This window comes from Talpa europaea (genome assembly GCF_964194135.1).
Source record: "Talpa europaea genome assembly, chromosome: 3".
In the NCBI taxonomy this organism is placed as follows: Eukaryota; Metazoa; Chordata; class Mammalia; order Eulipotyphla; family Talpidae; genus Talpa; species Talpa europaea.
In genome coordinates, this window is record NC_140069.1 from 144,712,596 (window position 1) to 144,740,237 (window position 27,642).

At 44.7% G+C, this 27,642-nt stretch overlaps 1 protein-coding gene across 1 annotated transcript in view; it reads right to left on the reverse strand.

Moving 5' to 3' along the window:
* Window positions 1–27,642, reverse strand: part of TPK1 (thiamin pyrophosphokinase 1) — a gene marked incomplete at both ends in the record, with an annotated part of 238,293 nt that overhangs the window by 54,093 nt on the left and 156,558 nt on the right. Inside the window, one exon of the mRNA XM_084230699.1 lies at window positions 13,370–13,481. Coding sequence (XP_084086825.1) covers window positions 13,370–13,481 — 112 coding nt within the window. The remainder of the gene's footprint in view (window positions 1–13,369; window positions 13,482–27,642) is intronic.

Consider the following 27,642-nt stretch of genomic DNA (forward strand, 5'->3'; position numbering starts at 1 on the left):
GGAGTGCGGTGACGTTTCAGAGAGATGAAAGGTCACGTCTGGCTGGGGCGTGAAGGCCACCTTCTGGAGCAGCTGCTGCTCTGAGGAAGTCTTGGTCAGGTGGGGGTCAGAAAAGGGAAGCTTGCTTTTCAGAACATCAGGGGATGGTCCATTCTAGGGCGCCGGCCTGCAAATAAGCACTGATCAGACTGCTAACGGGAAAGACGGCCTCACTCGGCCACGACGACGATCACTTCAGACTCGTCTCTGGCTTCCCTGGCACTGCCCCTCCCTGGCCCTGGCCGTGGCCAAACCACTGTGTCATGGCATCTCAACCTCCTGCTTGAGTGAGGACTCCGTTGTCCAGAGAACGAACCCCAGGCTAACCTTTCACTCTTTTAAAAACAAAAATCAATTGTATTGATTCACCATTCGTTTATGAAACTATATAATTTCCAGGTGAGATATAGAGCTTCACACCTTGATATGGGATCATGCTTTATTCACCTGCCACCAAGAGTCACGACCTGCCACCAATGATGTAGTCAGAACACGAGGCCTACAAGGCCAAGGGGTGGGCTCGCTTTTTCTTTCTTGATTTCAATTTAGCACTTGCCACCTACGCCGTCCCATCACTGAGTTACACTCAAGAAGTGCTGCTCCGTGCTCCACGCGGAAGCTCTCCGAGGGGCCAGCACCAGACAGGCGGCGGCCCTGTGCTCATGAGGCGTAACCGCTGGCGTGAGGAAGGGGGATACTACTGATTTACGAAAATGATAGATGACCACAATGAGGAGACAGCGTGAGGAGCCAGACAATGTTTTATGGGAGAGGAGGACGTGGTGTTCATTTAGATGTGATTCTTAGAAACCTTCTCCACGAAGAAGTTGCCTGAAAACGAAGACAGAAATGACACCAGTGGGAGACGCCCTGGAGACACGAGCAGTGGTCCAGGCAGGGAAGCGCGAGCACAAAGAGCTTAAGGCAGGAGCCACGGGCAGTGATGCGCATCCAGGAGTGTGGGAAGCGGGACCAGTGTCCGGACAGGCGCAGGCGGCCTGGTCCTGGACAGGAGAGGAAGAAGACGGTTTCCCCGTGACTTGAAATGTGTGCTCTGGGGACTGTGAAGAATGGGCACATGATCGGGCGGGTGTGGAGACCCCTGCAGATTCCAGGGGACACAAGAAGATGGTCAGGACTTTATCCTGGTAGTGGAAAGTGGGTGAGAGAAGAACAAGCCGAAGGGTTTGCGCTGAGCAACTGTGTGCGTGCTGGCTCCCTGACACGGGGCAAACAGGAGCAAAACCCAAGTGTTTCTCACACTCATGTGCGCTTAGGTAGGGCTCTTAGACACGCACTCAACAGGCTTACCCGACGACACTGCGCAGTCATCTGAGGTGCAGGGATTAGGTCTCGACACAACAGCTGAAGTGTCAGTAGCCCCAGCAGCCGATGGCTCAGGGAAGAGCGCAGAGAGGCCAGGCCCGAGAAGCAGGGGCCTCTGGATGGCCTTAAAGTTGTCATAAGATCATTTATGGTCAGTGGGTACACAGGAGGGGACGCATGGATTTTCTTAATGAGGAATGACTCGGGCAAAATAAGCCTGCCGACCTCCAGGTTACACACCTGGCTTAGCTCTGCTGCGACTGCTGACTGACACCGCCGAGCCGCACCCCCGCCTTTCCCTGCTGAATTTTTAGGTTGTCGCAACTTTAATGTTATGGGTGCACTGCTCTCAATTATTCTACTCCCTGTACCTTCTTTATTAAAAATCTGTCCACGGGTGAAGTCCATCAGAAAACACAGCTAACTATAAACTTCAACTATGGAAACTAAGCAACACAGCGCGTGTCCCCCCTGAATAATGCTCACGGGACCCCCCCAGGCCGCCGGATGCGCTGACACTCCGCGGCCCCACTCAACCCACCGGTTCCTCTCAAGCAAGCGCGTGGAGCTGCCAGTGAGAGACGAGAGAGGAGAGACGGAACTAACCTGCTCTAATGAATTTTTAAAAATCAATCACAATCGTTAGCACTTACACTTAGAGATCGGTTGCGGCGTGATTTGCAGAGTGACGGCGCCGCACAGGCACCTGGGGTCTGTGTCCTGACCAGAGGACGGGAAGCAAACCTAAGGGGCCCCTAAAGATATTAAGTGGGTGACCAGATACAGAGAAACTGGCACAAACATAAATCCACCTCCTCAGGGACACGCTGCCGGAGGACTGTCCTGTCCGAGGAGAATAGTGCAAGCAGGATTTTTCTTTCCTTTGGTTTTGCAAGACAAGTTTTGTTAAGTTTCATGAATAAAAGCACACTTCTGACAACCAATTTATTATGATCATTCTTACCCTCAAATTACTGTTTTATACCATTTTCAATATCGATAAAAGGGAATCTAAAAATGAAGTGCTTTCGACCTGCCTCACGCTGTAACGAAAGGGTCCGAGAAGGGCACAGAGGGAGACAGCAAGTTCATTTCAATCTCCAAATCCCCCAATTACAAGACTTCTACACAGTTATTCCTCCACTGTCCACTCACCCACATGGGCCCCTCCATACACAAACACACACACACACTCCAAAAACCTTTTGTTATAGGCGTGTTCCAGATGGCATCACTTTAAACCACATTAACTTGTGGCAGTGTTTACAACTATTTTCACCCTTAAAACTCAACTTATCCTTCATTTTTCTAATTGTTTTAAGGTTTATGATCAAGAACTCCCACTTTAATATTTTTTACCATAACGCAAAGGGCGTACTGTTGCCATACGGAATTCTCCTAAGTGAAAGGGGCGTGCTAATTTTAAAAGGATGATCCTAACAGCATAGACCAGGCAAGGCACTACTCTGGACAACCAAGAGACACAGGTAATGAGCACTGAATCTTTGAGGCGCGTATGTTCTAAAAAAGGAATAAGAAATCTGTACAAAGAATAACCCCAGTAGGTAAAATTCTGCATGACACGTTTTAAGAATCCAAAGGAAAGAGAAAGCATGTCTAGTCAGAGAAAGCATGTGTAAGCCCAGTCTTAAACGGTCCATAGGTAAGGGTTTAGCAGGAGAAGGGGGAGGAGGTAATGTGGAGGGGCTGCATCTTCTGGGGCTACTGGAGACGGGGGTCATGTTTCATAGAGTAAAGGGCAGTCTATAGACCTCATATTTCATGGGCATTCAGGAGGACAGAACAATGATATGTTCTTAACTATAGGTAAAGTGTAAATTGCCACGGACACATTGCAAATAATTTTTAAAATGGTTAAAATTAAGAGTTGGTTATCACTTGGAGCTGGTAAAAATCAACCACAAATTCTTTTTGAGCTCATAATTTTTCCTAAACACACTGTGCATGGCACACTTACATCCATGCACACACAGAAGAAAAATCAGATTCATGGGTAGATAGCGGAGATGAGTTGTTAATTTGCAATTAAAGGTAGTGCAGAAAACTGATGCGTGAAAAAGCTGATATGATTCCCCCCAAAGAAATCTTGCCACTAAATGAGAAGACAAGGTGTGAAGTTGGCCCTGGGCTGCTGGGGGACCTCAGGCTGGGAATGACTCACTCTGTGCAGTACCGACTACGGCCAGAGCTCTACACCAGCTCAGCATCAACGGGGAAGAGCAGGAACAGCTCACCCCAGCCTCACTGTGAACTCGGGAAGAGTGAGACCTTCAGCAGGTTACCAAGTGGGGCGAGGAAGGGCTTTCTCCACAGCCACTGGACAAGAGCGCCAGCTCTTCAAAACATTCAGCCCTAGCGCTTACGATCTGGACTCATCCAGTTCTCTGGCTTCAGAAGCCACAGCTGTCAAGCTGGAGGAAACCACCCCACATCACCTACCGATGCCCGGGTAGAGATGAGGAACCCGCAGGGCATCCCTGGACTCAGAATTCATTTGTTCCAGAGTCAGCATGGACCTACTGTCATTTTTCTTCCAAGTGATTAACTGAGCAAAATAACTGTATAATTTTTTTCTGCTACATTTCAAGGGAAACTCATACAAATTATACAGAAAGAAGGTTAAGTTATGCGTTGTACAAAAACCTCCAGAGACCATTTCATCAAGGAGTCTAACATGTTGATTTGTTCCCCTTCTTGGCTGTTCATCATCTCAAAGCCAGAGGAGTTGCACCCTCTGTTGCTAGTTTTTTTCCATTCCTTTCTCTGGAAGATGAAGAAACTGCCTTCTAATTTATACCTTGCGTTTCCCTAGAATGATAGGTGGGGAAAAGAGCAAATATTTCCTCAAACTATTTGTGGGGACCACATGAGTCCTTTTATGCCATTCTCCCACGTTCCTCCGCACCTGCTGATGCCCGTTTCTTTTAAGCAAGCCCATGTCCTCCCAGCATTTTCAGCTTCTTCACAATCTGGCCTCCAAGTCATCTGGAGACCCAGTGTGGCAACTGCAGAGAGTCCTGAATGACGGTGCCCACAACACGCCAGTCTGCCTCCCAGCTCTCCCCTTCTTGTTCTCAGGCCTGTACACTCGGAGCTCTGCTATAAGCATGTCTTCCTTTCTGGCTAAGTACCTTTTTCTTGAATCCTTACCACACCTTGAGAGCTGCGTTGCATGACAACATTTGCTTTATAATCCTCTAGAAATGGGTTGTCCCCGTGAGCGCGAGTCATACAGGCCGCACCTCCATGTGGGTTCTCGCTTGTGGAGATTCCTGGCTTTTAGGGTGAGCAAGAATGTCAGAGGTTGGCGAACAACATGATTTCAACTGCTAGGGTTGACTTCTTCCACCCTTGCCTTTGGTCCTGCCCAACTGCAGGGGAAACTCCACTTTCATTTAGAAAAAGGATTTTTGCTAGGGTTGACTTCTTCCACCCTTGCCTTTGGTCCTGCCCAACTGCAGGGGAAACTCCACTTTCATTTAGAAAAAGGATTTTGTGATAGGTTATTTCACTGTATCTAAAACATTTAAAGACAGGTACATAAATGAGCGCTGGTGAATCCATTCTATGTGCACAGAAGCCTAAGTTAGGAAATATAAACTTGGGAAATTCATTTTACATTCCCTGGCTCCACTTGCTCATTTATAACCTGGGGATGGTAACCATTACTCTGCGTGACAAAAGGGTTGGTGTTATACCCGACAAAGAATGAGTGTAGAGAAAAGACAGGCGGGACTGTGCACGTGGACTGTGAACGAGCTACTCACAGTAGCTGTGAAAAAGCTACTCACGAGCTACTGGAAACACAAAGTATGGCGACTTGGACCTAGTGGAAAATTACCCCCAGTAAGCTGATCCCATAGTCAAAGTTTATCCACCTGCACCCCTGATTCTTCCTCTACAATTCATGCAATCACCAGAAGTTATTGCTTTCTTGTCTCAATAGCTTAGCTCAATGCTTGAATGCACAGAGCTCACATCTGAATCAGCACAAAAATGAAACCTGGAGGAGGGGAAATAGAAAGGAGCTCCTGAGCATTCCCAGAAGTCATTCTCATCAGTTAACCTGCCCACATAAATACTAGGAAATCAACTCATTTAAACAACTTGGGAGGCAAACCTGAGTTATGACAGTGTTTGTGCACACAGGTCAACGAGAAACTGGCCTGCTCACAAATTCCCATTTGTCATATTCCCTGTAAATGCACGTTAATTGTTGTCATATTTAAATACCTAGAATCAACCATAACAAATGTGTGTGGTCAGGTTGTGGGAGGTTTTCTAAAAACAAAAGAGGATGATTATGGCACATAGTACATTATTGTTGGTTTCTTGTGCTCTAAGCAGAATCACAAAAAAGGAAGGACTTTAAAAGTAAAGAAAAATTCATGTCTTCTGGTTCAAATCCTATAACATAGTAAAACTGGAACTAAGTTAATGAAATATTATATTGCGTATCAGTTTTATAGTTGACTATAACCGTAGGTCATTAGTCTTCAATGTCTGAAAATGCAGTATCTGCTTACAAATAAAATATTTGAAAAGCCTTCAGAAGAACAAATATTAGAAATAATCTTGTTCCTCTCTTGTATTTTTTCTCTCCAGAGAAAGTGTGTCTACGGTTTTATCAACAGCGCTTCCCCAATTCTGCCTTCTTTATAAAAGCTGAATTCTAGGGTTTCCCTTGATTGTCAAGTTGTGCCAACGATACAGCAATGCTAATACTGGCAATTTATCAAAAGTGGCAGTTTCATGGTCTGCAACCTCAGATTGGTCAAATCCAGGTGCATAACAAGAAAACTCAAACTTGTACCAATGACAGCACAAGGAGACACACATGGCGGAGGTGCTGGGGGAGTGTATGTGGAAGAGGCGGAGTGAGTGTGAGCAGCCTACGCAGTCTGATGGTGTACAGCTGCGTTTGTACATTAATGACACCTGACTGATTTTCAAGGACCTTAAGAATCCTGAGACTCTGTGGTATATGTGGAAAAAAAGTAAGGTCAGGTCAAACATTCTGCCTTTCGCTTTTTAAACTTCTTTATCAGACATCCGATGACTGCCTGCTATTGGCAAAATGTACCAGTTTCTCATGTAAGTACAGTCTCAAAGGCCAAAAACGAAAAGACACATAAAAGGATAGAGAAAAGAAGAATGTCTAATAAGAGATGGCTTTGGCCCTATGGGCGATGGGGATGCTCTCAGCTCCAGAGTGCAAGCTCCTTTCCCCGCCCCCCACCTTTAATGTCCCCACAGAGCAAAGCACCCTGACTAGACCCGTGGAGGACAGAAGCCAGAATAACTCACATCTGCAACTTTCATTCCCCTTGTGGAGCCCAGATAAATCAGGTTCACACAACCCGTTTGGTCTCGCACTCTTACCACAAGGTATCTGAGGCCAAGATGAATGATAACATTGAAATTCAGTTTCTCAACAAAGTCAGTCTACTTGTTAATTTTCAAAATAACCATAAAGATCCAATTATGTAATAATTGTATTCAATAAGGTTCATTTCAGAAAATCATTTCACTCATTGATTACAGACCATAGTAGGCTAAATAATACCCACCCGCCAAATATGCATCTTGTAATCGCTGGAATCTGTGACTTTCACGGTGGGAGGGATTGTTCAAGTGTGATTACATTAAAAATTGTGAGACTGGATGGTCCTAGCATAGTCACAAATTCCTTAAAATAAGGAGGCAGGGCCTCCCTGGTGGCACAAGGGTTTAAGATGCAACCTATGAAGCTATCCGTGGCTGCTGCAGCACGAGTTCGATCCCCAGCCAGGGAGCTACCCACATGGCACAGCAGACCTCTCCTGACTTACCCACTGCTTCCCTCAGCAGTGTATTTCACTAGATCTGCCTGTTCTGCTCCCCACTCTGTCTCTGGTGAATCCTCTCACCCCCTGCAACTCTGGCCTGTACCCCAGCTCTTAAATGCATAAATAAATAAATCTTTTTTTTTAAAAAGAGGGAGGAAGAAATGTCCTAGTCAGAGACAGAGACAGGGTCAGGGCAGGGAGAGAACTGTGATGCTAGGTCTCAAAGATGGAGGGAGGAATCACAGAGCTCAGAAACGCGACCAGCCCCAGGAGCCAGAAATGGCGGGAAATGACTGGAGCCTTCGAGAGGAGGGTGCGCAGCAGAGTACCCTGATTTTAGGCCCATGCATGTTTCTAACTGGGGACTGTGGATGTCTTGTTTAAGGCCACTAGCTTGTGGTAGTATGTTACGGCGATTTGAAACTGATACTCTTGAAAACTTCTATAATGACAAGTTTCAAAATTTAACTTCAAACATCACACATTTAAGCATCTCAATCTCGCCAAATATTTAAGTCTATTACCAAACATCAAACTGTCTACACTGTTGGTGAAGGAGACATGGAGGGAGAGCTCTAGTGGGGGGTCCTAACCCCTGAGTTCCAGGCCAGTTCAGGCACCAGAAAGCTGTGGAGTTTGTGGAGTTACTTTATAGTTTTAGTCATTTCATTTGATAACCACTGAATTGATCACCACAACCAATAATATTGTAATACTACGATTTTGATACACGATGCTATAATTACTCTAGAATCTACACTGGAGAAACATGATAGAGAATGTATTAAAAAATCAAGATGTCATATTGATAATTAAAATTCCCTTTCTTAGATCCATTAATAATAATGTTCTATTTCCACAATGTAGTCCAAAAAATATCACTCAATGAAGCCTAGAGCAATGAACTCCGTACAGTGAAACTCCTTTCACATTTTTACAAAATATTTAAAAATATTCAATATTCTACAATAGAAACACAAGGTTTCTTGAAAAATTCTGTGAAAATCCTTCTTAGTAATTATCACCCTAAATGATATAAACATAATAAATGTAATCTCGTAGGTACATGTGTGATGAAAAATAAATATTTCATTCACTCTTGCATCCACATTTAAATTTACATAAATTTGTGAGAGAACTTTTTTACTGCTAAGGATTGAGAGAGTCTTAGTTAAAAGTTATTGGTAAGGAAAATCAATATTGGAATTTATAGTGATTATTTTCCATTTATAAGTAAAAATGGCCAATGAAAACATTAACGACCTCACTAAATTATAACAGAAAGCATGTCACTGAACACAGGGGGTGGTTGCCCCCATCCTTGGCTGGGGTTAGGACTTGGAAAGAGCACACAGACGACTGGCTGTGGTTTTCGTAGACATGAAACTTCTTCCCCAGGAGGATGTGCTTCCCTAATGTGACCACTCTGTCTCCTTGGAAGGAGCAGCTAGTCGCTGTCATTCATTCACTTATTTACTGACTAGTACAAGCTGCCCCACAGGTCTCATGCTCCCTTTCCTCCCTCTGCTCTGTCAACACGCACACAAATAAAGAGGACAAGGTACCAGGCGCCCCTTGTCTCTGATCAGAGCACACTGCAGGTGCCTCCCCCTAGCAGGGGTCCTCTGTGCTGTGTCCCCCAATCTGCACCCTGCCTGCCCGACGTGGCCTGCTGCCGTGAGACTTCATTTGTGTTTTGCTCTGGCTGCCTTGACCGACTTCAAGCTCTTGGTGTCGGGCTTACAACTAGATGTCAGTATTGTCCTAGACTGAAACCAGTCAAAGGCAACATGAGAAATAACCTACCAAGCAATGTATCTTGGGAAAAGGGATGCCAACATTCTCAACAAAACAGGAAGAAACTGAACCCAGCGATAAATAAAAAGAATTGCACATTGTGACCCAGTGGTGTCCATGCCAGGAATGCAGGTTTGGGCTAACATTTAAATTTAAAGTTCAATTCAGATAATATCAATAGGATTGAAAACAACAAAAACTAAAATCCCATGATCTTGTCAATAGACAGAAATAGAGGAAAATTCAATATCCTTTTATGATAAAAACACGCAACAAGCCAGGAATGGGAAAAAATTTCTGCAACGTGATAAAGGGCACCTATGGAAAACCAACAACTGACATCCTTGGTGGAAGACAGGGTAGAAAACGTCAGCTAACATCTTCCTTGGGGAAGACCGAGGCAAAAAAAAAGTTCTTATTATCACTTTTGATCTCCAAAGCATGTTTTTCATGTACAAATTTCAAGGGTATCTTTAATTCAATTCAAAGTGGGTCACTGATTATCAAAGAATTAAGATACAAAAGATACTTTCTTTGAATCAGACGAGAAATACTGATGGCACAGTTTGAGTGGGCTTCCCTTTATAGAGCTGGACTAGAAAAGCATCAATTAAAATAAAAGACATCTAAAATTATGAGATATTTCACACATTAGTGACAACAACTCACAGAAGGGCCTAACGTAAGCAAGTACAGCTGCAGTTGAACCGGGAGAGCCAACGAGAACGGCTTTATGAGTCATAATGGAATGAAAGAGCATTTTCCCCTGAGCCTGTGTTATTAGCAAGTGTAGTGTGTAGATGTGTGGAATGTTCCCTTGTTAGGCTGGCACTTGAAAACCCTCCCAGAGAGCTCCTGCAGGAAACCTTGGTACCTAGATACACTTATCACAAATTATTTTCCATGGAGATGAAAAATCTTTTCAAACTGTTTTTTTCAATTTTTTCTTTCAGAACTCTTGCTCGGGTTGAGAAACTTGAGTGTCTTTCAGTCATTGCTATGAAATCGTTTCTTTTTTGTCATTTATTTATACCCTTCTTTGAAAAATTACAGAAGAAGGAACAATGGATACGTAATTTCAAACTCAATTTGAGTATTATAAATAGAGGCTTGGACAAATGGAGGGCAATTGCATTTAATATTTTTCTCAGGAAAAAGTGCAGAGGAATTAAAAATCCTGTCCATCAGAATTTTCATTTTTCTTCCAAATTTCTTTGCATTTCCTACCATCATCTCCTTTCCTTCCCTGTCAAGTTTTCTTCTCTTTCTCCTGAATTCATGTTAGTGGTTTAAAAAAAAAATCAACTTATTTTATTGGAAAGTCTTTCATTCATTAACTGGAAACAGGGAAAAAGAGCATTGAAGATCTGAATTCAAATTTTCAGTGCGCTGATCCTCTGTGATGTCAACTTGGACATATCACTAATTACAGCATCGAACTACTATTTCCTTATCTGAACTATGGAAATAATTCAACCTGTCACAGACCTACTGTAAGATTTAAAGCACTTTTATTTTCTTCTACCTATCTGACTCATTTGATTAGAATAATCTTAGAATTTCATAAGCATAATGCCAATTATTTATTTCTTTTCCAACCGAAGTGACATCCATTTATAATACTATGTAGCTTTTAGGTGTTTGGTGTTATAAAATCAACACCTTTATACACTTAGGTTCATAACCAAAAGTCTAGTTTAATATAAAATGGGAACACCACATGAATGTTAATATTATAATTGTGATTATTTTTCCCATCCCTATTGAAAAGTCAAAAATATCACATATCAATATCAAGTTCATTGACATTTATTGCAGAGTCTACTATTCTCGAGAGAAACTGTGTCCCCTATGAAAGGACTCTGCCCACAGCGCACCAAGACTCTTAGAACACAACACTAAGAAAACCGATGCCCACGCCCTTGACAGACACCTCACTGAACACTACCGTCACATGCCCAGCAAGCGTGTGAAAGAGCTTCCGTAGTATATGATGCCAAGAAAATGCAAATCAAAGCCACTGCGAGCCGGCACTACACACCTGTCAGAGAGGACAACACCTGAAGCTCTGAACACGCCAATGCTGGGGACAAAGTGGAGCCTCAGGAACCACTCCCTGCTGGGGGGGACACAAAATGGTACAGCCCCTTGGAGACAGTTCTGGAGTTTCTTACAAAACTAAACATACTGTTATCGTAAGATCCGACAATCACACTAGTGAGCATGTCCCCAAAAGAATTAAAAACTTATATTCGCAAAAAAAGGTGCAGGCAGGTATCAGCAACATATTCGCCAGCTGACAAAATTTGGACTCAATCAAGATGCCCCTTGGGATGAAGAACTGGAATATGCGGGGAGGCATTGCACTGATCTCGGGGTTCTGCCATTGAGAACAGCAGGGGAAGAAATCTACCCACTCCCCCTCAAGTCAATATGGTGTCATTTCACACTTATTTCTGTTTTTACAACTTTTAAAATGAGGCAATGTCACCTATTACTCATGCTTTTACTGCCCCGTTAGAATAGTTCCCTGTTAATCAGCACTTTTACCTCAGGCCACTGACGACACACCGAGTGTCTCCAGTACTGTGCACACTCTGTGAAGGTGCTATTTATTTATTTTCATAAATTGTACAGAAAAAAAAATGATCACAAAAGTCAAAGCAAACTGTAAGTATCTAAACAAGCTGTTAGTGTCGAGCACTTTGGCAGGATCAGAGCATGGCGACAGCAGAGAGATTAAAAATAACCTCTCATGCCAGAGGGGCCCTCCCGGAGCAAACTTTATTATTTGGAACTAGGTTTTGTGCTTCCTGATTGGTGGATGCGCCACAGAGCCCCTGAGAACACATCTAAGCAGACATCTCTTCCATCCCCCCAGTCTGAAGAAGCGACTCCCGAATCGCACGCCTCCTTTTGCTTTGCTCAGTGCCCCTCCTGTCCTGGGGTCAGCCCCGAGAAAGGAGGCCACTGCCAACTCGGGAAGCAGTGTCCATCCTAATCTACAGACTGGTCTGCAGAAAGAACAGGGACTCTAAAGGAAGACAACTGTCTCAGGTCTCAGTGTTTTCCTAAAAGCTTCGCCCAGGAGCTGGCGTCAGCTTCAGTTAAGCAGCTTCAAAGTCTGTCACCTAATTCTGTGCCCTGGAAGCTTCTGTTCTCAAGGTCCTTTCAAATTCTGACATGCTCTCCAGGTAATGGCTTCAAAACAGTTTAGCTTTTCCTAAACGTTTTGGCAGTGGCTCCTACAAAGATCTTTTAAAATATTGTTTTATGTTCAAATTATTTTTTTCTTGCAATATTTCTTTCCTTGTGGGAACTGCAAACTCCTGTGTATGAAAGGGTGATGTGGCTCTTTATTTTGCTTTTAACAACCTGAGAGGTGCAGGTAACTTTGGAGATAATCCCCAAGAGTCAAAGATCTCCGGCTGCGGAGATCTCTTTGGAGATCGTCCTTGAAGAATGGCTACTCTTCAAGGACCAGAGCTAATTCATGTCACAGATCTCGTGGCTTCTTTTGGAATCAGCATTGATTTCCTGAACGGGTCCACCTTGTTTTCTGTTCTTTTTAAACCAGACATTTTTGCATAACTCAGACCTATACAGTTAATAAGCACCAGAAAATATTTTAAAATTTAGTAAGAGCAGCAAATCTTAAAAAAGTCTTAAAGGTCTGACTATGAAAATAACTTGCTGCTCGAATTGGGACAGCTACCTCTTTGGGAAAATAAAGTAGGTCTCAAGTATACAAAATCACGAAGAGGGCAGGACAAGGAGCTCTTACTGTGAGACCAACAGTACGATCCACGCAATAAAACTGGACTTCATCGAAATTAATACATTTGGTTAATTACTTTTCAGAAAATGAAAAGCCAAAGGCTGAGAAAATATCTGCAAACCACCTATCTGACAAAAGGACGTGTATTTAGAATATATAAAGGAATTTTATGATTCAACATAAAAGGAGAAATTAAAATATGGACAAAAGATCTGAACACATTTTTCCAAAGAAAATGTACAAATGGCCCATAAGCAAATGAATAGATACTCAACATCATTAATCATTAGGAAAATGCAAATAACCAGCACAATGACAGGCTGCTTGGTACCCAGGGGGATGTGGTAATGAAGCACAAAGATAACAGGAGTGCAGGAGAGGATGTGGAGACATAGAAGCCCCTTACCTTGCTGGGGGCGTGTCGGACGGCACAGCTGCTTTGGAAAACAGCCTGTAGCTCCTGGAAGGGGCCGGCACAGAGCCACGGAGGCCCGGACATTTCACTCGTGGGCATATGCCAAAGAGAAATTTTTTTTAAAAAAGTAAAAGGGAAAACGGCCCTCACGTGGGCCTTACTTACTGAGGTTCCACTTGAGGCCCGTCGTGGTCACCTGGTGACAAGGCTGTCCAACAGGAATAAGGCCGCACCAGTCACCTTCCAAGCCAGTGTTCACGTTCAGCGTGTGCTCGCCCTGAAGCCGAGAAAGAGCGATGGTTCAGAAGGGGAGGGAAGGCATGAGCATGGAAGACTGGTCACCTCCGCCATTGTGTGCACTTCAGGGGTCACACACTTCATCCGACCAATGACAAGATGTGGTATGTGCTGAAAACTCCCAGGAGCTTCCACCTGATTTAATCCTTACTGCAATCCCACAAGCCAGCTTATTGTTAGTTATTACTTTTACGTTTGAGCAAAGAAAAGCTTGTCGAGAATCTGTGTGTCTATAACCACACAGAAGACCAGGGTGGGATCAGAATTTCTGTCTATGCCTGGGATCCTGAACCCAGCTCCTAAGTTTCAGAATTCATTGTCCATCAGACCAGAGGTTAACTTGGTTCCCCTCTCACAGAAATGCTAGGGAGAAACACTCCCACCAGGAGTGACAGAGCATCTGGCTCCAGGAACCAGCACACCTCCTCCCCGCTGATCAGGAAACTGATGTCTTTTGCCATGTTTTCAATTTTCCCGTTTAGAAGAAGGTTAAAGTGAAATGAATGCTCGCCCAAGGCTACAGGGTCTGCTTTCAAATACAGTACTGGGAAGCTCCTCCTCTTCGCAAAGTCATGATTCTCCATTTCTACTGTATTTGTTATCCTTAGGGTGTATGATCTTTTATAGAAAGCTACCTCAAGCCTTTGTGGGGAAATACCACATATACATATTGCATCTAGACGTGTGTGTAAGAGGCCAGACACACATGTGTGTACACACTGATGTGTCTGGCATGAGGGTGAGGAGACGGCCCTGACTGGGGACTACGGGGCAGCAACGTATCAGTCCACGAGGATTCTTGCTGGACTAGAGACGAGAATGGCCACGAAACAGAGCACATGATGGACCCGACCGCGAGAGTGAATAAAAATAACAAGTGCCCTTAGATGCAGTGGTGTGCGGCTTACGAGTTCCCTCACTCTTCTGGGAAAAAAAAAAAAATCGGGAAAATGTAATAATTCTAAATAGTAACTCAAGAATGAGAATAATTGGAATACATCTGTGGGAAGACTCAAGAGTGCAAAATGGTAACGGGCCTTGTTTTTGAATAGTAATTTTTGGTATTTTTCTTTTAGTATCAATTTACAGCAAAAGCTCAGAAATCATCATTATAGAAATCTCCACAGATGACAGCGTGGAGGTGTAATTGTCAGAAGGTAAGGGAAGGAAGAATAGGAGAAAGTGTAACAACTCTCATTTTCTCATTTTATGTCATAGGAATCAAGAAATCATGCCGAACTTGTGCATTTTTAAAAAGAGGGTTCCAGATTTGCTCCTGGCCTGGGGAACTGGACTCTGGGTAACCTGCCCAAGCAGCAGGAATGGGAGCTGAAGTGATTTTCTGCGCCCCTGGCTGTGTTTACTCACAAGCACCGAGCCAGTGTGGAGACACGGCACTCAGCCCCTCCACCCGTGGAAACCACCAGAAGAACACGGAACCAGACCACAGAGAGGCAGGAAACAGATCAGACACCTGAGCGGGTAGAGGAGGTGGGGGGCAGCGTGGAAGCTGGGGCTCCCTGCAGTGAGGCGACAGATGAGCGGGGGGTCAACTCTGTGAAGGGAGGGCAAAGAAGGGAAGGCAGGCCCCAGGGCCAGGTGTGCAAAGGCCGAGGTGGTGGGGTCAGGGCCTCCACGGCTGGGGCGCCAGGCTGGAAGACAGAGGACCCGTGACACTGCAACTTGTCAAGATCTATGAAATGCACAACAGCAGGAATGAACCCTAATGCAAACTGTGGCCTTCCCCTCCGGGCAGCACACCAGTGTTTGTTCATCACTTGTAACAAATTCATCACTTGTAATGCAAGACAACAGGGGAAACTGAGACAGGAGGGGTACATGGTAATTCTGTTTAATATGCCCAATTTTCTATGAAACTAAAATTATCCAAAAATACAGTCTTATTAATCAAAAAAGTTACTCTTAGTGACCTTATTGCTTCTCTTCCTCTAAGTGGACTGACAGCCAGCCAGAAGAGGGCAGGTTTGAAATGTTGGAGAGGAAAAGGCACTGGGCAGAGAGCAGGCAGCGCTTCCCAGCAGTCATTTCCCCCTTAGACTGCCTTTTCCTCCTAAAAAAAAAACTTTAAAAAAATGTAAGTCATGAGCTGCCTTTATTAGCTTGTATAGAATTTTCCCCTAAGTTGATTTCCATTGAATTGCTTGCCACATGGATTTGAGTTTTACTTCTTCCTACTGCCCTCTATTATAGGAATAATTCTTTCTGAAGATAGAGATGCTAAATGTAGTACAAATTATCACCCATAGGTGCCAAACACAACACACTTGAACAAATTCTGAGAGAGGTAACAAAGCCTCATTCATGAGGAAGGAGCCGACAAGGGCACGGTGGAGAAATTCTGACTGCCTGAGGATGGCTCTGGTTTCGGCCGCAAAGCAACAGGAAGGGGTGGCATCTCATGTGGGTAGATCATGGCTGGACCCGCAGGGATCCCAGCCGAAAGCACTGCTTATGGGAGCCCTTATCAAAGAGGGTCTCGGGCCTCACTGCGCTGTCTTCCTTTCAGTGCCTGGAGTTCATGACTGTGCTTCCTTGAGGGCCTTCTCCCCTCTGTGGCCGCTCACTGGCTCAGCAGCAGTCAGCTGGATGTGTGGGTATGTTTTGGGCGCCAAATAAAGAATAAGGAAGGAAATAAGGAATGATTTTTCAGCGTGTGGGTATTAACTCCCTGGGAGAAGATTCCTCATGTTCTATCACATAATGCAAAGGAAACAGCACATACACCTGCTAAGTTTTATTATCCCGGGGAGAGGATGACTGTTCTGAAATCCACTGATTTAAATGACACAGCAGTAAGTTTTCCTTCCTAGTCTTGCTATATATTCACTGCCTCCCTCATTATAATAGATTTAACATAGCCAGAATTTTTATCTGAGAATAAGGTAGTTTGTGGGCTTGAGAAGACACAGGTCGGTTTTGGTCAATAATCAGTTAACTTCTCTTGTATCAGAAAGGTATTTAACCGTAGTGTGAATGGTCTCTGTGTTCATAAAAATGTAAATTTAGCTTTGTATGGTAAAAGGGGAGCAATATATTTTTCTCCCAAGTCCTTAAGTCTATGTGACATCTTTAAAAACCATGAGCAACAAAAGGAATTTGGTGTCATTCCTCAGATTTCTTGATTCATAATATATTCTAGCCTGCATGTGATCTGACACAGGCGGGCAGGCTGACACTAAGGAGCTTCCCTCAGGATTTATGGTGTGACTGGAGACCAGAGGCACAAGAACCTGCCCCCTCCCCCAACTTCCACCTGCTCCTGTGAATCACTGTGCAGGCCCGTGTCTGGACCCCCACTCCGAACTAAGATAACTGCCTTCAAGTCAAAGGCAGTTCTGTATAGTCAGGATGGAAGAGAAATCAATCAGAGAGCTTGCCTTTACAGTCGTGGTTATTTTTTAAGATATCAACAACCTTAATGATGTTTGCAATGACGATTGAGTGAAAGGTACCAGAGATGGTGTTGGCATCTGAGCTGGCAATCACACTCATGATCAAGTTAAGGACAGGGAGAATCACAGGATGATGCCACGTCAGAGCAAAACACAGAAGACACATAAGGAAGGGGAAGAAATCACCGTCACTTTGTATTAACCTCTCGCTGCCAAGGACCAGGTCCTGACTGAGGGCAATGATCAAGTTCACCCTAGATTTCGCTTCTGCAAAAACATCAGTCACTGAGGCATCTGAATCCTGCTTACACATCCTTAAAGACAAGAACTACACCAAGCGTTACGTTTAGAACTTTAGTGTGGATCTGACGGAATATGTAACAACTTAACAAGGTCATTCACAAAGCAAGCCGGTGCAGGAAGAGCACGGATGTGGAGCAGGTACCAATATTGGTTCACAATATGGATCATCACTCATCAAACTGCTGTTAACGCTGGACTCACACCCAGGGGTTAACAGCTGAAATTCCCGGTGAACCGTTGGACCCAGGGGTGGTTGAAATACCGCTGCGGGCTGATTAAATAGGGGCTGAGCCTCTGGTAGCTCATCTTTTGTTACTTTGTCCAGGTACTTAAAAAATTTATCAACCAACACCATAGGAAATTAAATAGCCTGTAGGAAAGAACAGTGAAAAAGCAGATGGAAGGACCTGCCCTGTATTTACCGGAGAGCGGCTCCCTCTCCTGCACAAAGACAGACTTGGCGCTGCCTGGGCTCGGCTGTGTCTGCTGACATGACTGACAGCAGCCACAAGAAACGCTCTCTCCAGTGGACCTCGCTGTGAAATCCCAAATCTAGATGACTTGGATGTTTTCTTTGAATCTGCTCCACAAAAGGAGCAGATTTTGAGCAGATTTGAAAACATAAATGTATTAGTTTTATTCAAAATACCTATATTCATTCAATGTTACAGAACAGTAAGCTTACGTTTATTTATTTGTTTGTTTTAGGGTATTTCCTTTTGAAAGGCGTCCATGCATTAGTTTCAAGTCATGTCAGAGTCACATTTTCCCAAAGAAATGCCAAGGGACACTATGCCCAGGGTCAGGTAGGACGGAAACATTCCTTCTCGGGTCTCCTCTTGGCTGTCACAGCACATGCCACAGCACATGCCACGTTACCTGGCGTAGGTGGTCTTGAAGCCAAGAAACCCTGTTGACCTGTGTGTTTCCCATACTTCTCTGACTACAGGTCCACCACCCTGCCCCTCAAACACCACCCAGAAGTTACTACCAGTATCTGTAGTTCACAGAACCCACCAAAGAAGATATTGGTTTGGATTAGTAATTTTGCACACAGCAACTTAAATGATATTTTGGTTTAATGTTTTTGCAGCCAGAACATCTCAGTGATGTTTTGAAATTAAAAGCCTCCAGCTGACTTTTACTTTGGAAGTTATTTAACAACCACAAGAATACTTGTGGTTTTGACATAAGGTTGGTTTATACTCAGATTAAAAGGTTAGTGACAACACTGGATGACAATCCAAAAGCAACCCTCCCGAATGCTAGTCAAGCTAATTTATTCATTCAAAGGCTAAAAATATTTATGAAATACCTACTCATTAGAGACACTAATACACTGTGATATAGTCTGTCATGAGTAGGTTCATGAAGAACTTAGCCTATTTCAAGACAAAACTGCGTCCCCTTTATTTTCTGTCACCTCAGTATTCGTGCTTTTTGCAGTGTACCCTAGTGTATTTTTATTCCTCCTTTTTTTCCTAGTCAGATGAAATATCTGCTAAGTGCTCTTTCAAAACTGCCTGACGCCTACTGCTGGCTCTTTCAAGGGATACTAACATTTTAAAAGATGACAGCTAAAGACAGTGCCTATTCCCCAGCAAGCACTCATGGTGGGAGCTGGACAGTTCACACCAAGCTTCAGGTGAACTGAGAGGTGCCAGTACGGACGCCAGCATCCTTTCTGTGCCTACTGTCGGCTTCATCGGACACTGAGGTAAACCACACACAGCTAATAAGCACGAATCCTCTGTCAGGATGACTCAGGGTACACTTGAAGGTATATGCAGAGTATATGATGTTTTCCATCTCAAATGGGGCTGCAATATGACCTCAGAGGCTGCAAGTCATAAAGACCAGGAGGGGAGGGGAGGGTGTGGTGAGTGGTGTGAAGGTAAATGGAAGTGCTGGAATGTTCCTATTCATTATCCTAGCTAGATGAACTCCAGAATGTCTCTTTGCGTGCTGAGGAGTGGTGTGGCTGAGGCTCAGCGCTTTAACTGGGCTAGTGGCAAGTTGTCTTCCCCACTCACCTTCCCAATGCTCATGGGACACTGTCAGTGCTGCTGGAACGGGGTGGGGAGGGGGCAACTTTGCATGCATTCATTCATTCATTCATTTATAAAAATGGCATAACTATTAATAAACTGAAGTAAATAAGGAGAAAGTTCCAGGTAAAGAAAGAGGGAAATGATGGAACCATTTTTGAATACTTGCTATGTCCTAATATTCCACCAGGCACCGGTCGCCTCCTCACAAGCTGCAGAGTTAGTGCTGAGAGCGTGGGCTTGTACTGCCCTGAGCTTGCTCAGGGCCCCTCCCAGGTAACTGGCGGGTGTGGACCTAAACTCATGTGTGCGGAGACTCGAAAGTCACGTTCTTTCACTGCATCATCAGGTGTTTTCAGACTTCTTCTTTCAAAAGTCCATCGGCACCATTTCATTCCTTTGCTCTTCTCTCCATTTTTCTTTTCCCTATATTCGGCCTCCAAGTTGAGCTTTTGTATAATCTTGTCCAAAGTTGATTCTAAATAAGAAATACTTGTGCAACAAAGGAAGGATCAATGCTTACATGAGTCACTATCTTCCTTGACTCATCCCCTTGACTCCTGTTCTGTTTCCGTGTCCCCATTCAGTTCATTGCCCTTTGCTAGAAACTCCATACAGGGAGGGTGCTGACAACAAAGAATATGTGGGAAACTCATGCCTGTTTTCAGAAACACCCAGGTTTTCCAGAAGATCACAAGGCATGGTTATAGCAAAATCAATGATCGGGCTAAGATTAAGAAAATTAACATACACAAAAGCCCTTTTTAAAGGATTTGACTATTTTTAATCAAGACCAATAATCCATTTTGTGTTACCTCAGATCCTATAAGCTGCTCATCACAAGCAGTCGGGTTAGTATCCACCTAGTACAAGTTCCAGCACTGACTTAGACATTGCCTCCTTCATCCCTCCCCAAGGCCTCCCTGACCTGCGTCCTGCCTGAACACCCTGTAGGCTCCGCAGCACCTTAGTGAAATCCAACTCTACCTGGAAGGGGAATACTTCAAGGCGAGAAATCCTAACTCATTGCTTTTTTTTATATCTATAAAACTTTGTACAATGTTGGACTCATTTCTTTGTCCACCTTCACATCAAACCTCCTAGTAGGGGTTGTCCAAGTTCACTGTCTCCAGATCCTTCTAATTCTTGTACATTCATTTCAGGGAGCCTTTTGTACCCACCTCTTTTTCAAGTTGACTTTTGTTGAGATAACCAATGACCTTCAAATTGCTGAGCCCAAGGCTTGTTACCAGTACAGCCATCCCTCACTTAACACTGCCAAAAGGCTCTAAGAAACTGAGACTTTATGCGAAAGGACATAACAAAACCGATTTGACCACAGGCTAATGGATATGAATAAGAGTTTAGTTTCCAGGACACTTTCTGGTCATATAAGGATCACCAAACTTTTAATAAAGACCCAAATTTTTTTAATATGAAATAATCGTTTGCATTCATTCATTCACATTCATTTTCCAACCTGTTTATTCCATTTCAGGGTCACACAAGAGCCCAGAGCCTGTTCCAGCAGCTAAGGACACCGGCAGGTGGTATCTAACCCTAGACAGGATGCCCATCTGAGAGAGTCTAGGTGAACCAATCACGAGCTGGCTAGAGGAAGTTGCCCAGGTCCTGCTTTGCACAGATGGGTCAAATCACAGCTGGCAGGAGCAGCTTAACACCTTGTTTTAACAAGCTGCCTGATACCTCCCACCAGACTTAGGAATGGCCACATCCTGACACACTATACCTCATTCCAGCCTTCCTGGCACATAGTCAGACAGATGGTACCATCTATCACGACAAATGTTGTTGTTTTAACAGTGAATGACCTGCAATTCCCTAGAAGCGGGGGAGGGCCGAGGGAGGGCAGGCATGGCTGGTGACAGGGCCGACTGCGTGGGGCTGGATCTATCAGCAGGCCAAAGCACACATGCCGGAGGCTGGAGGGACGCACCAGGTCTGTGGCAGCACATAACCCACCTAGGCAGGCCCAGTATAGCCCTGCCTAGAACATGCCATAACACTGCTCCCCCTACTCCGCCCTGATGAGCAGACCCCTGAAAACCCCTCCCATGGAGATCCAGCCTGGAAACTTCTCTTCCACTGCTGCCTCCCTGTGTTCGAGCATAAGTCTAATAAAGCCCTGTCTGGAGGCCTTCTGTCTTGTCTTTTAAATTCTTTTACAGACAGTCAGAACCTCCAGAAAGCCCCCTGGTTCTCTACCTCTTCGTCCCAAGGCACAAATCACACACCCACACTCTCTCCAGTGGGGACAGGTGACCTGAGAGCACATTTTTGGGATGTGGGGGGAAACCATGCAGACATGGGGGAGATGAGCAAACCCCACACAGAGGCTCTGGCAGCAACTGATTTTCTTTATCATCAGCAGCAAAATGAACCATCTCTGAAAGCACGTCACTCAAGGTCCTGCCGGCCTGTCTGACGCGCACTGTCAGCAGATTCTGCGGTGGGGCGTCACCCTCCACTCCTCCGTGGACTCTCTCTCCTTTCTCTGGGACACTACTCGCTCTCGGCTTTCCCCTGGGAGACTGCAGGCCTGCTTTGGGGCTCAGTCCTCCAGCCAGTGGGTCCTCTTTAACCTACTGACCCTTGTGCCTTTGGTCATCTCAATCATCTAGAGCTTGGTAAGTTCTAAGTTTCTACATCCAGCCAAGATTTTTCGCCCTAATTCTGGTTTTGAACCTCATGCCTGACTGACAGGTCCTATCTTCACTTCAAGTCCACCCCTTTCACAGCCTTGGATCTGAGCTGGCACCTACTCCATTCTTGCACCTGCGCAGGTGAAAATTCTGTCTTCTTTTTTCACACTGATTAGGAAACCCAATTTACTCTATATTCTGAATACATCCAGATTCCCATCATTCCTTACTATTTTCTTCACCACCACTCTACCCACGTCGCCATAACAAGCTCCCCATTACCCTATCTGAATTATTCTCATCCCAGCAGCCAGAGTGATCCTTTAACAAAGGAAGCCATGCTTGTCTCCCTCCGCACTGACCCTACCCTCCAGGGAAACTTCTCTAGCTTTCTAAACCCTGAAAAGTCTGGCTGGACTTCAGATCCTGACCGTGGAGTGAGTCTGTGAGAAATGCTGGCATTGTTAATGAGTGCTTGTTTTGAGTTTGCCTGCATAAGTCTGCGCAGTGTACAGAGCTGAAGTTAAGGGCTGGGGTGCTGAGGAAGGGCTTCATGGATTTGGATTCCTCTCCCACCAGGCCTGAATTTTCTTCCTCCATAAAACCAGAATAAAAAGTTTGTTGTGGGGATTAAATGACTAGATGTGTGAAGTACATAGAACAGCATTTGCCACAGAATAAATGCTCTAAAAAGTCATATTATTTTTATCACGCAAAAGGATTAAAATGGGGAAAAAACAATGCATCACTTTAAATTTTAGTCATTTTCCCTGCCTCTCATCTAAGGTGTCAAGAATGCTAGGATAATTTTGTCTCCTAAAAGCAACTTGAAAAGCACCTCATAATACACCATATATTAAGTGTTGGCAAAAGGTTAGAATAAATATACCTTTCAAGTCATACAGACTGCAATCTTCAATGCTACAGAATTCTCACTTTGGCACCTCCTACGTATGCAGTTAAGATGCATTGACAAACAGAGGGTAAAAGTACTGATTTCTTTTTGGAAGTGGGGATAGATTTTGGTCCCTGGAGGTAAAATTATGGTAAGATTTCTGAGAAGTATGAAGCCTTAATGCAGGTTAGCATGACACTTCTGTGTGGAGAAGGAGGTAATTATTGCGAAGGCACAAGGAAGCTTATGGGATGTGATGCGCTGGGTCAGAAGGAGCCACCACAAAGCAGTCTCCCTCAGCCACACATCAAGTGTGTTACTGGCTGGTCACTATCACGCTGACCACACTGAACAGCCTGGACTTTCACCCTTTCTGAGCTACTCCTGCAAGTGCCCACACCTCATGAAATACTTCTCCGTGGAAGTCAGTCTCTGGGATGAAACCCGCTGACTCAGTCCTGGATTTGTCCTAAAGTGAGTCCCACACTGATCAGGGTGACCTGGGAGTGTGGGTGAGCAACTTCTGGGTTAAATCATAAAATTCGTCACAGCTGCCCTGTCTGCTGATCTCTCAGACAACCTCCTGTGGGTGGAGGGAGTCGACCACCATGTCCTGAGGACACAGAAGCAGCCCAGGGGAGGCCCATGCAAGGTGGAATGGAGGCACCCCTCCTCCAACACACATACACACACTCAGCTATGGGGTGATGCCCAGGACAGCTGAACTTCATGACTCCCCAAGCTTGAGCACCAAACCCCAGATGCAGAGAAAATCTGGGAGGTCGTACATGTTTACTACAGCAGGTTTTGTGTCTACACAGCCATGAGTAACTAATACACGCTCTGGATCTGCAGCCCATCCCCCATGCCTTTGCAACTGCTGGTTCTTTCTGCCCTCACCTCTTTACTGCTCATTTTCTGTGCCCGTTCTACTTCTTTAAGCGACTATAACAAAACTGGTGTACATATGTGTGTGTGTGTGTATTTCAAATGTTCAAAAGAGTGTATGGGTCTCTTTTAAAAAATGGAAGTATGACATTTTATCTTTCCTTTGTTTTTATTATTTTTAAAATATTTATTTATTTATTTATATAAGAACCGGGGTACAGGCCAGATGTGCAGGAGGGTGAGAGGATTCACCATAGACAGAGCGGGGAACAGAACAGGCAGGCTGACGAAATACACTGCTGAGGGGAGCAGCAGTCGAGACAGGAGAGGTCTGCGGCGCCATGTGCGACCCTCGCTGGCCGGCTGGGATGGAACCTGCGCACAGCTTCACAGCGCCGCACTCAACCGCCTGCGCCACCAAGGGAGGCCCTTTCCTTTGTTTTTAGAGAAACACTGCCGGCTTTCCTTTGCCCCTGTCCCTGGGTTATCTGGGCTCATTTTTCCTTCACCTTCATTCTTTTCTAAGCCTTTACCCTTTGTCTGGGAAACATAAGGGAAAAGTAAAGGAAAATGGCCCCCCAAAAGTCATCAAGTTTCAGCATAGTAAAATTAAGATGGGCAAAACTGATTACAACAGAACATTTCATGCTTGACAACCCTGCGTGGTCTCAAACTTACTCTGCCTCATCTTATTATTCACAAACAGCTCCTCAAAGAAGAGTGAGCCCCACTGCACTCTTTTTACATGTGGGGGAGTGTTGAAAACACTGGCAGTTAACCCTTTCTTTTCCCATCCAAAGTCATTTATTCACTATCATTGAAATAAATGAGAAAGTGTCACTGGACACCCACTTTCAATTTGACATGGAAACTATCTAGATTCCAAATTTGGATCCTTTAATTCTAGACATGCCTCTAAATCCAGACACTCTAACTCCAGAACAGCACATCAGACACTGCCCTGTATTCTCCACCTCATGTTGTCCGTGCTTCTATTTTTTATACAATAAAAAATTGTTTTAGTTTTGTAGGTACCAATTTATGGTATCCTAGAAACTCCACAACGATGGAAAAGAACAGGTGCTCACCACAAAGCTGAATTACCAACATATTTATGGCCTTATCATCTGACAGGGAAGGTCAAGGCTTCTGTGAGTTTATTCATAACCCTGCACCAGCTTTCAATTCTTTGAAAATTGCTCCTTGATACCCGGCTTCCCTGAAATCAGAGAGAGTGGCAGCCACTCTCTTAAGGCATAAATCAGAGTCTAAAGAACTGATCGCACCTTTCCCTCTAGACCTGGACAAGAAAAGCTCTGCCTTTTCAGTGTTGAATGCAGGCACTTAGCAAAACCAGTGCCCTGAGGATGATTTTAGGGTTTAATTTCTGAAGTCACTTGTGAGAAAACAGTCTGTGGGACTACTAAAATAAAGGTCCTGCTCTTGAACATCACTGGCATGTTAAATAGCCTCCACTCTCCAAATACAAATTAAAATGACCACACACTTAGTGACTGCCTATCACTATTAATCTTTTATTTTAAGATTTATTTATTTATACAAGAACTGAGGCACAGACCAGATGTGCAGGAGGGTGAGAGAATTCATACAGACAGAGCAGGGAGCAGAACAGGCAGAAGGACTGAAGACCCTACTGAGGGGAGCAGCGGACAAGGCAGGAGAGGTCTGACGCACCATGTGGGAATCGCCCTGGCCGGCCGGGAATCGAACCTGCGCTACAGAGGATGTGGACAGCTTCACAGCGCTGCACTCAACCACCTGCACCACCTGGGAGGCCCTATCACTATTAATCGTAATATCACTTTTTTGTTCCATACTTAAAATCTGAAAAATGTTGTTTTCAGTTGCTAGAATACAAGCCAACAGTGCAAGGCACGTGAGCTCAGTGGCCGTGTGGACATGCAAACCCATAACTTAGGGAAGACAAGTAACTGTGATGAGAGACCTAGCTTTTTAAGGACAGACAAGTATTTTAAATGGTTTTTCTGTAAGATGTCAGCAATTCTTTGGGGAATGGGACATTAAAAAGAGGTCATGGGAAGCCTTTATTCTAATAATTAGAACATTGATTTTTAAGTATTTGCCATTTAACATCTCAGTCATGGACGCTGGCAATTTTTTCTGAGATTTGTTGACGCATCTGGCCAGAAGTCTGAAAACCACACTCTGAAAAATAGTTGAAAACTCAAAACCTTTATCTTCAAGTGTGGTTTTTCAATCCATGAGCTATCTTTTACCTACCTATAAAATTAATTGAGAGTTGCTTTTCCATGTAGTTGTTTATCGTAATAAACATCCTGTGATCCTCTTAAGGAGCAGCCAGGTGCCTGAGAGGACCTGGCAGTCCATCCCAGTCACTTTATTTCAGCCCATCACTGAGCTGGCCTCTGCCGCGCTAAGAGAATCAGCAACACTGGTGAGAAGGAGTGGAGACGCTGCTGCCTGACACCCGGGATCATGCTATTCTGCCATGTCCTCATGGTGTGTCTTGGGACGATTAATCTATGCATCAGTTCCCTTGTTTGCCAACCCGAGAGAAGGATGTGATCTGACAGGACAGAGTAGCTGCTGTGGTAAAACTACACGGCACCACAAAAGCACTCAGAACAAGGCAGGCACAAAATTTTCACTAAGTCTCAACTATTTCATTATCATTACTACGTTGTCATGACTAACAAAAATGGCCGAGGTGGGTTCAACGCGCGAGTCATGCAGTCCAACCACGTGGACGGCTAAAGCTTCCATGCAGCTGTGCTGGATGAGGGTTGGCTGCAGGACCACGTACATGTGTGACTGCAGGACACACACGCTAGGGGACACCAGGGACCTCGTGTGAGCAGCGTCCCATCCAGTGGAACCTCCTGGAAGCTTAAACAGGACCTCCATCTCCTGGTATAAAATGTTGTGGATCAGACCCATATCGTAATTAAAGGTTGCAGAATGCCCTTGAAAGTTGAATTCTTGCACATGCCTTCCCCACCAGCTCACAGAGGTCAGGGTCCCATCTGGGAAGAAGCAGGACCCAGGAAAGTAGACTAGGAATATTTTGGTCGAAGAAATAAAAAACTCATCCCTCTGTCTCCTTCACCCCCAGGTTTCAAGTGGCTTCTTCTGCCCTGTTAAAGGCCAGCCTCCCCTGACTGTGAAGACCATGCAGAACCTCTGGCTAATGTCTCCTCTGGACCCAGCACCCCTCTCCCCTCCTGACCACAGGATCAATGTGAGGGTCATGTTTCAGCACAGGCCAGCCAGGGAAGGGCCAGAGCTATTGAGGGAAGAGAGGGATTATTCCCTGAGGACACTTGGTCAGAGAGGCTGAAACATAAGGGCAAGTTTATGGATAGTGTGCAAGATCTACAAAGAACTCAATGAACTCAGCAGGAAGGAAACAACAACCCAATAAAACGATGAGCAAAAGAGCTAAACACACCTCCACAGAACACACAGATGCCAACAGGCACATGAAAACACACTTGCTATCATTTATCGTCAAATCCAAACCCCAATGAGATGCTACCTCACCCCTGTGGGAATGGCCCACGTCAAAAAGACCAGAAACAAGTGTCGCTGAGGGTCTAGAAGAAAAGGGCCCTCACGTCCTGTTGTCGGGAAGTGGACTCACCCAGGCCCGACGGAAACCACATGATCCAGCAACACCACGCCTAGGTATCTGCCCAAAGAATGCAAACACACTAATTTGAAGAGATAAATGTGCCCCCGTGTCCACTGCAGCACTATTTACAATAGCCGAGTCACGGAGATAGCCTGAGTGCCCAATGATGGAAGCTGTGGCATCTCGACGCATGGGATACTGCTCACTGATACAAAAAAAAAAAAAAAAAAAAAAAACGGTGAGTTCTTCTCTTTGTGACAACATGGATGAAACTGGAGGCGAGTATGCTCAGTGAAG